Source organism: Phoca vitulina, unplaced genomic scaffold (assembly GCF_004348235.1).
Source record: "Phoca vitulina isolate PV1807 unplaced genomic scaffold, GSC_HSeal_1.0 scaffold52, whole genome shotgun sequence".
In the NCBI taxonomy this organism is placed as follows: Eukaryota; Metazoa; Chordata; class Mammalia; order Carnivora; family Phocidae; genus Phoca; species Phoca vitulina.
The window spans coordinates 5,750,011-5,758,185 of NW_022589755.1; the positions used below are offsets into that span (position 1 = coordinate 5,750,011).

Here is an 8,175-nt window from a genome sequence, read left to right on the forward strand (position 1 = left end):
CTGTGAGTCCCTTGAACCCGGTGTGGCTCAAGATTAAGATGCTTTAGGGCGCAGTGGTTTGGAGTGTGGGTCTGAGCCGGGCTTCTTGGGCTTTGGGTCTCAGCCCTGGACTTCTAACTGGGTGACCTTAGGCAGAGGAATCCACCTCTCTGTAGAAGGGGGACAGCATTAGACCCACCTAAAGGGTTTTTGAGAGGTTTAAATATGGGCCATTGTTGTAGCACAAGTTGGGGGAGAGGAGGGGCCTCTTACCAAAGCCCAGGAAGTATGGATGGGAAAATATGGGATAGTGGAGAAGTTTCCTAAAGCAGCTAGCTTAGCCAGGATCACCACAGAGTTCGAGCACGTTCAAGACCTTCTAGTCTTAGGGAAAGTAGAGTCACATTCCTGATTGAGGCACACGGAGAGAGTGAGGAGAGGTTTCTTAATCCCCCTGCCCTTGTCCTTCTGCAGAGTTCACTCTAACTCTGAGGGTCTGATGACCTTATGGTGATATTTGAATGTGGTTTCATCGGGCCTTTGAGATCTTAAGGCGACCGTCTGATTATTTTTAAGTATTCTGGGTGAAGGAGAGGATGCTTAATGTAGGCGACAGATGCACCAGCTATTGATTTACCACCTGCTGTGCTCTGGGTGCCCTTCTGGGTGACAGGGACCCCATGGGGGACAGGACAAGCAAAGCCCTGCCCTCACGGAGCTCATAGTCTAATGAGGCAGGGATGGGGGATGGTTAGAGAAGGCCTCTCAAATAACCAGCAAGATGAGCAGAAACCGGAGGAAGGGAGAGAGCAGATCCCGTGGCTACCTGGGGGAAGTGAGCTAGGCCAAGGGAACAGCCAGTTCAAAGGCCCTGAGGCAGGACTGTTCTGAAGGGAGCTAAAGGGATGAGGGGAACCTTTTTCTCCCCTTGTTTCTTCTCTCTTTCATCTCCCTCTCCTCATCTCTCTCCCTCTCTCTCTCTCTCTCTGTCCCCTGTCCCCTTCCATCTCTCTCCCCTGAACGCTCACCCTCTTTTTGTTCCTCTTTCACCGTCTCCCTGTCTTCCACTCTGCTGTGACTGGCCATAACCCGATAGGCAGTATAGAGTAGTGGTTAAGAGCTCAGACTTTGGTGCCATATAACTGGGCTCTGCCACTTCCTGGCTGTGTGTCCTTAGGCAAGTTACTTAACCTCTCTGTGCTGCTGATAATAATAGTAACCTGCATCAGGGCTGTCATGGGGAATACACTGAGATGCGATATGTAAAGCACTTAGAACAATGCCTGGCACACGTGAGCATCAGTAAGTGGTGGCGATTATTATTATTATCACTTAATGTCTCTTTTTCTTTCATCTCTCTTGACTGTCACCCTCTCCCTGTCCTCTCGTTCTTCTCTCCCTTCATTTCTGTCCTGACATCTGTCTTATCCCCTTGCTCCTTCTATCTCTTCCCATCTTTCTTCTCCACCTCTCTACCCCTGCTCCTGTCTCTCTTCTCTCCCTTCGTCTCGACCTCTGCCTCTTTCTCACCCCACCATTGCCCTCCAAACCCCCTTCCTCCACCCCTGCCCCTTTGTCACCTTCCAGACTCTCTGAAGACTCCCAGTCCTCGCTCCTCTCCAAACCCGTCAGCAGCCTGTTTCAGAACTGGCCCAAACCACCTCTGCCGCCACTCCCCACAGGAAGCGGGGTCCCCCCTTCAGCCGCTGCAGCTCCAGGGGCCACCTCACCCTCAGCCTCCTCCTCCACGTCTACCCGCCACCTCCAGGGTGTGGAGTTCGAGATGCGGCCGCCTCTGCTCCGCCGGGCCCCCAGCCCCTCACTGCTGCCCGCCTCGGAGCACAAGGTCAGCCCTGCGCCCAGGCCCTCGTCCCTGCCCATCCTGCCTTCCGGACCCCTGTATCCGGGCCTCTTTGACATCCGCAGCTCCCCAACTGGAGGGGCAGGAGGCTCAGCTGACCCTTTCGCCCCTGTCTTTGTGCCACCACACCCCGGGATTTCCGGGGGGCTTGGTGGAGCCTTGTCAGGGGCCTCCCGCTCCCTCTCACCAACCCGCCTGCTTTCGCTGCCCCCGGACAAGCCCTTCGGCGCTAAACCTCTGGGGTTCTGGACCAAGTTCGACGTGGCTGATTGGCTGGAGTGGCTGGGCTTGGCTGAGCACCGAGCACAGTTCCTGGACCACGAGATCGATGGCTCCCATCTGCCCGCCTTGACCAAGGAGGATTACGTCGATCTGGGTGTGACCAGGGTGGGCCACCGCATGAACATCGACCGGGCTCTCAAATTTTTCCTGGAGAGGTGATGGCTGGCCTGGACGGACCAGCCCGTCCACAGAACCCTTGAGCCTACTGGCCTCTTGACCTCTGACCCCTGACCGTCATTCTCTCCCCCTGGGCCAGGGACTCTGCTAGAACTGTGCCCTGCCCTCCTCTCCCAAGGCCGGAGGTCACCAGGTGGCCTGATCCTGGCCAGACATTTGCACCTCACAGGAGGGGGCAGCTGACACAAGACTGTGTGTGAAGCAGGGAGCAGGGGGGAGGTGATGGAGGAGATCACGGAGGGGGATGGAGAAGGAGGGAAGGGTCGGTTCTGGGGAGGGGGAAACAGACAGAGCCATAGAGGGTCAGCCCTGAGCCTGATTGGATGGGGGTTGTCCCCGGCCGCAGGGGAAGGGGGTGCCCTCAGATTCCACCACCTGCCGCCCCTCTAACAACCCTTCCCCCCCCCTCCAGGCCCCTGGGCTCTCCCTATGCACCTTCCCCTCTCCCTAGCACACACAGCAGCCACCGCCCCCACCCCCCGCCCCGGCCTCTTGCACGCTCCTTTGCACGCCTGCTTGCCTCTCCTCTCCCTGGGCTACAATTTTGCACAAATTTGCCCTCTCGCTGTCTTGCACACTCCGCCTTCGCTTCTGGCTCGTGAGGCCCTCTCAGCGCTCAGACACGCCCTGTTTCCCTAGCACACATTGCATCTCTTCTCCCACGGTCCGTACCCTTACTGTCTCAAACTCTCGCCTGTGTACTCTTCCCCTGGTACCCTCTCTGACACACCTCACTCCTGAAAATCTCTAAGCCCTTGCTGCAGACACGCTTGGGACACCCTTTTCCCTACCCACTCACAAACTCTGTGCGCACATACTGATTCTGTGGAACACACCCACCTTTATTCAGCTCTTGCACACTCACTATCCCATGCACCGCTCCTGACACGCTTGTGCCCATCGTCTTTAAGCATTTCCCCTTCTTGTTCTCGAACCCCCACGTTCTGACTCTCCCCACCTCTCCGTCTCACAGTGACACTCCCACGCCCTTCCCTGCCCCTCCCCTCCTCACGCCATCACTTCTTATCCCGCATCTTGTACACCTGCCTCCCAGGAACTGCTTCTCTCTCAAATGCTCGTTCCCTTCCTCTTTGCCAGGCCCCCACTCCTGTGCACCCTTCTTTTCCAAATCTGTGTCCTGCTTCATTCTCAACTCTTCTGTGAACTTTCTTGCACACTCAACTCTTGCACACACGTCCTCCCCAGCACTTACGCTGCTCCTGAAGCCATGTTCCTTCTCTAACAATGTTCCTGCACACCATGGCTTTGCTGCACACTCATTCTTGAATTTCTCCTTGTTCTTGTTGGCTCCTCAGTGACTGTTTCCATCTCCCTGGGGGGAACTCGACTGTCTCTCTCCTTTTGCACACTTGTCTCCTAACACACTCTTGGGCTATACTGTCGTTTCTTTTCCTAGCATCCTTATTTTTTGTGCCTGTGGAGGAACAGGTCTTGCAGACATTCTTACCCTGCCTGTTTTCTCACCTCTTGGACACTCCTTTCTCCTGTCGAGAGAAGACCCTATGCACACTCCCCTCTTGCTCACCATGCCTCCACGCTTCCTCTTCTCCCTGCTCCAGTCTGTGACCCACATCCCCCCTCCTCTCACTCTTCCTAGCTCTTCCTGGACCATCTCTCCATCCATTTTGCACGAAGATTCCCCCACCCCCACCCCTAACCTTTCCTTCTCTCCAAGAAACACCTTCTCCCTCCAGCATGGCTGTTCCTTCCTGCACGCTTCCCCCCTCCCTTTATTCCTGGGGCTTGGGAATTTTAAGCCACCCCTTCCCCTGGGAAGCCCCCTCTCCTACTGTGGGTAAAGGGGGGAGGGCATCGCCCTCAGGTCCCCCCCATGTTCAGCTGCCAAAGAAGGGAGCTCCCCCTCCTTTCCCCAAGCCCATTCCCCCTCTGCTGCCCCCTACCCCCGGGGGGGGGGGCGCTCCGTCCATAGGGGGGAGGGTGCTTGCAGCCCTCTCCCCTCACCACGTCAGGGATCTGCGGGGAACCTTGTGGGAGGGTCGTGGGAGGGGGGAGGGGTGGCAAGGAGGGGGGCAGAGGTCGCGCTGGGCCCCTACCCGCCCCCTCCCCCTTGTCGGATGCCCCCCGTCCGCAGGGGGCCTGCGCGGCGCCCGTCTATCAAGGGCTTGTTCATTCTGGATGGGTGCCGCGGGGTTGGGGAGGGTGTAGGGGGTGGGGGGGGGAGGAGAGGTCGGGGTGGGAGGGGGAAGGGACTGGATGGGGGCAGCGCGGGGCGGAGAGGATAAAGCAAAAAGAGGAACAATAACAAAAGAAAATACAAAAAAAAAAACCCTAGAACACATAAAAAAATCCAGAAAAAAAAAAAACCTGAAATAAAAGCCCGAGAATTGTCTTCCAAGGGGGGTGGGAGAAAAGAGGAGGGGGCGGATGAAGACGTCTGGTTCTCGCTGAGACAGGGATTGGCATGGGTTGAAAGCCCCGGCGCCCGGGTCTTCCCTCTCGCGAGCCTCAGTTCATCTTTCAAGGGATTGGGACCCAGGCGTCCATTTGCAGGGACTGGGGGAAGATGAGGGAGGCGGGATTATATTGTGGGGGTTCATCCCTACCCCCCATCACCTCCCTCCCCCTGACTCCCCACCAAGATTTTGCAGAGAGAAATGGCTTTTGTACCAGGTCATTCTTTATAATTAAACTCACAGTATCCACCCCCTCGAGCCGGCCCCGCCTCCTTCCTGGGGAGGCAACGCCCCCTTCCCTCGGGGGTTCCGGGTGGGTCGCCCGAGCCAGCTGGGCGGTGTACAGGCGCAGCCGGGCCCCGCCCCCTAAGTGTTAGTCTTCCTCGGTCGGCTCCGCCCCCAGGGCCTCGAGCATGCGCCGCCGGACAAGGGAGCGGCGCAGGTGCAGGCGGTAGTCGGCCAGCAGCAGCTCGTCGTGGCGCACCAGCGGGTGTGCGTTCCCGCGGAGGCGGAGGCCGGAGCGCAGCAGACGCGAGCGAGTCTGGAAGTCCGTGACCGTGATGAGCCACCTGTGAGGGGGCGGGGCCAAGAGGACAGGGACGGGGCGGAGACCGAAGGGAATCGCTGGTGGTCCCAGCCCCGCCTTTGACTGTCGGCGGGTCCCTGCCTGGTCCATGTTCGTTTACCCACTGCGGTTGCTCAACTAGTCGCTCTGTCCCTAAACCCCTCTGCAGTCCTGCCCTCTCGCTGAGGTCAACCCGTACTTCGATCCTTACGCGGGTGATTCTAGGTCCGGTCTTCTCTCAGCCTGGTCCTGTCCCCTAATTGTGGTCTGTCGAGGCTCCATCTCTTCAAACCGCCGCTCCAGGGCTGGGCCCTTCAGTGTGTCTCTCAGGCCTGTCCCCTGATTTAGGTTTCTCCCGGCCTCGCCCCCAACTACACACTCCAGGCCGCTGGCCCTCCAGATCTCCCCTGGTCCCACCCCCTCAGTGTGCTGGGTCCAGGCTCCGACCCCACACCTCGGTTTTATCTGTCCAGGTCACTCAAAGTCTATTTCCTCACTCCAGATCCCGCCTTCTCTCTGATCTCACCTGGCCCTGCCCCCTCACCGCGCTCACTCTCGGCTGGAGCCCCGTCCCGGTTCACTTCACTTCGCTCTCAGCCGGGTGGTCCGGCCCTTGCACCAACCAGGTCCCTCTCCAGACCACACAGCTTTCCTTTCCCGGCCCCGCCCACTCAGCGCCTTGGCTCCGGCTCCGCCCCTCCCCACCGCGCTCACTAGGCCACACCCCTCACCTCCCCCGCTCCCGGCCCCGCCTCTCTTGTTACCTAGTGGCCCCGACCCCGCCGCAGTCTCACCTGTCCCGGCGCCCCGCAGTCCCACAGATGACATTCATATTTTCAAAGCGGATGCTGCTCACGCGCCCGCTCTCCATGGCTCCGGGTAACTCGGCCTCCAGAGCCTCCAGGACCTCCAGGTGGGTAAGGTCCTCCTCTGGCTGGAGGAGTCAAGAGAGAGAGCCTCAGCATGTGACACTAAGGTTCAGTCCAGGTTCCCAAGTCCCCACCTTAGACCCACTTGCAGGACCTGCCAGAATCCCAGGTGGCATTTGAGAGGCAAGTTCACACTCCATCTCAGGATCCTATCGCTCTAGTCAAAGCGGGGAAAACAGGTATCTCTGAGGTAGAAAAGCATCTACCTGTCATTCTAGGTCATTCTCCAAAAAATCACTTCTCACCAAGCCGATTTGCCAATGAACAGTTGGCTTACATGATTCACCAATTTGGCCAATTTTACCAAGCTACCAAAAACTTTTCCAGCAACCTGCACTGGATGGCAGGCTTTGAGCAGTTCTTGAAGATCCCGCAAGGCTTAAAGTTGCACACTTTTCCTTTTATGTTCCTGTTAGCATTTTAAGGAATGTTCAGTTGTAAATAATAATAATAATAAGGATCATAGGGGTTGTGACTTCTTGTCATTCAGAAACATTGACCACTAACCACATTTTCAGCATGAGATTACCATGTGGAAGGTGACATACCATGGTCATAACATATAAAATTGCTGATGAACTAGGATGAAATCATGAAATTGGTCACCTCCAGGAAGGCAAGCTGTGGATATGTGTGTGGGGGGGGAGGAGGGGGGTCCCCTGTTCAGAGCCACAAAGAAGAGGAGGGATGCGCTGGGAATTGGTTCCCGTAACAAGGACAACAATCTCTGTGTTGGGTTAAAGTCACTCAGATCAGCTGAGGAGTACCTCTGAGGCCTTCCATGTACCTGGCACATGGAAGCATCCCATTAAGGCGCTTTTAATTTACTAGCGAGAACCTAGTAGATACCTCCTCTGACTGATGGTAGACATTACCAACGGATTTGTACACTGAATGACCAGTTCACGGAATCTGCCCAAAACGGGCTTTATCCTGAGTCTTTGCTATATTTGCAAACTTTACAGAATTTCATGGTAGATGAATTAACAGGACTCCCTGTGTCCTCAGTCTCCCTGCTCTCTACCTTTCAATCTCTGCCCTTCTCTACCCCTCTTTCTCCCCCTCTCTCTGCCTCTCTGGGATCAGCAGTGATCAAAGTGACAATTGGTCCTTTGACAAATTCATAATCAATTTTTAGTAACCTAGAACCTGGTGCCAAGCCCACGGCTGGTAAGCCGCAGAGCCTAGATGTAAACCTCATTTCTGAGCCGGTTCCCTTTCTAGCCTCCCACCCAAATTGTGCAGAAGCTCGGGGTCTGGGGTCACAGGGGCAGGAGCAGGGGGGCCACTCACTGAGGTCTCCATGCACAGACAGAGAGGCTGGGCAGCGGGTGGTGTGGGGAACTTCCGGATGCACGGGAGCTCTCGGTCCAGCGCCTCATATTCTGCAATGACCTGACGTAGGTACTGCTTCCTGGAGAGAGAGCGAGCGGGCAGGGCCCTCCAAGGTCAGGGGTCGCCGTCATCGCACTCGGGGGAGGGGGGAGCTGAAATCAGAAGTCATGGGGCCAGGGGCCACTCACGAGGATCTGACAGGCCTGCCTGGGCTCCGGGCTTGTATCTCCTCTGAGGTCTCTAGGTCCACAAGGAGGGCTCCTGGGGATGAAGAACTCAGTGTCAGCTGCCCTGAGCACTCCTCAGACATTATTCGGCCTAAATGGGCATCCTGAAGTGTTGTCCATGCCACTCCCGAATAGCTCTTATACCAGTCACTAAGCTGTTGCCTCTCAGCTCCGAACAACTCCCTTCTGCACCCACTCTGTGATCCCAGGGCAGGGGACCCTACCAACCCACGTTCTGTTCCTACAGCTGGGTTCCTGTTAGGCCCTGCCTGAAGGGGGCGCTAGAGAGAGGTTGCAAGGCAGGAGGAAGAGGAAGGGACTTGCCTCGCTTTGCTTCCTATTCCAGTCACCCCAGCCGGGCAGCAGCCTTTGAATCCAGTGTGTG

At 56.9% G+C, this 8,175-nt stretch overlaps 2 protein-coding genes across 6 annotated transcripts in view; one reads left to right on the plus strand and one right to left on the minus strand.

Moving 5' to 3' along the window:
* SHANK1 (SH3 and multiple ankyrin repeat domains 1) overlaps positions 1-4,485 on the plus strand; it is a 45,874-nt gene extending 41,389 nt beyond the window's left edge. For all 5 annotated transcript variants that reach the window (XM_032387945.1, XM_032387947.1, XM_032387944.1 and 2 more), the window contains one exon: positions 1,567-4,485. In XM_032387945.1, coding sequence (XP_032243836.1) covers positions 1,567-2,281 — 715 coding nt within the window. In that variant the 3' untranslated portion in view covers positions 2,282-4,485. The remainder of the gene's footprint in view (positions 1-1,566) is intronic.
* A 549-nt stretch (positions 4,486-5,034) lies between these two features.
* Positions 5,035-7,873, minus strand: CUNH19orf81 (chromosome unknown C19orf81 homolog). Its single transcript, XM_032388940.1, has 4 exons — positions 7,752-7,873; positions 7,522-7,669; positions 6,094-6,233; positions 5,035-5,303 (listed from the first exon to the last, which is right to left on the minus strand). Exons 1-4 carry the CDS (start codon positions 7,871-7,873, stop codon positions 5,108-5,110), a joined length of 606 nt encoding a protein of 201 aa, XP_032244831.1. The 3' UTR covers positions 5,035-5,107.
* Positions 7,874-8,175: the final 302 nt, after the last annotated feature.

Coding starts and splice junctions, on each gene's coding strand:
- CUNH19orf81 (XM_032388940.1), bottom strand. CDS start 7,873: ATGTCTGAGGAGTGCTCAGGGCAGCTGACACTGAGTTCTTCATCCCCA. Junction 7,670..7,751: donor GGCAGGCCTGTCAGATCCTC/GTGAGTGGCCCC, acceptor CTGACCTTGGAG/GGCCCTGCCCGCTCGCTCTC. Junction 5,304..6,093: donor ACTGCGGGGCGCCGGGACAG/GTGAGACTGCGG, acceptor GCCCCCTCACAG/GTGGCTCATCACGGTCACGG.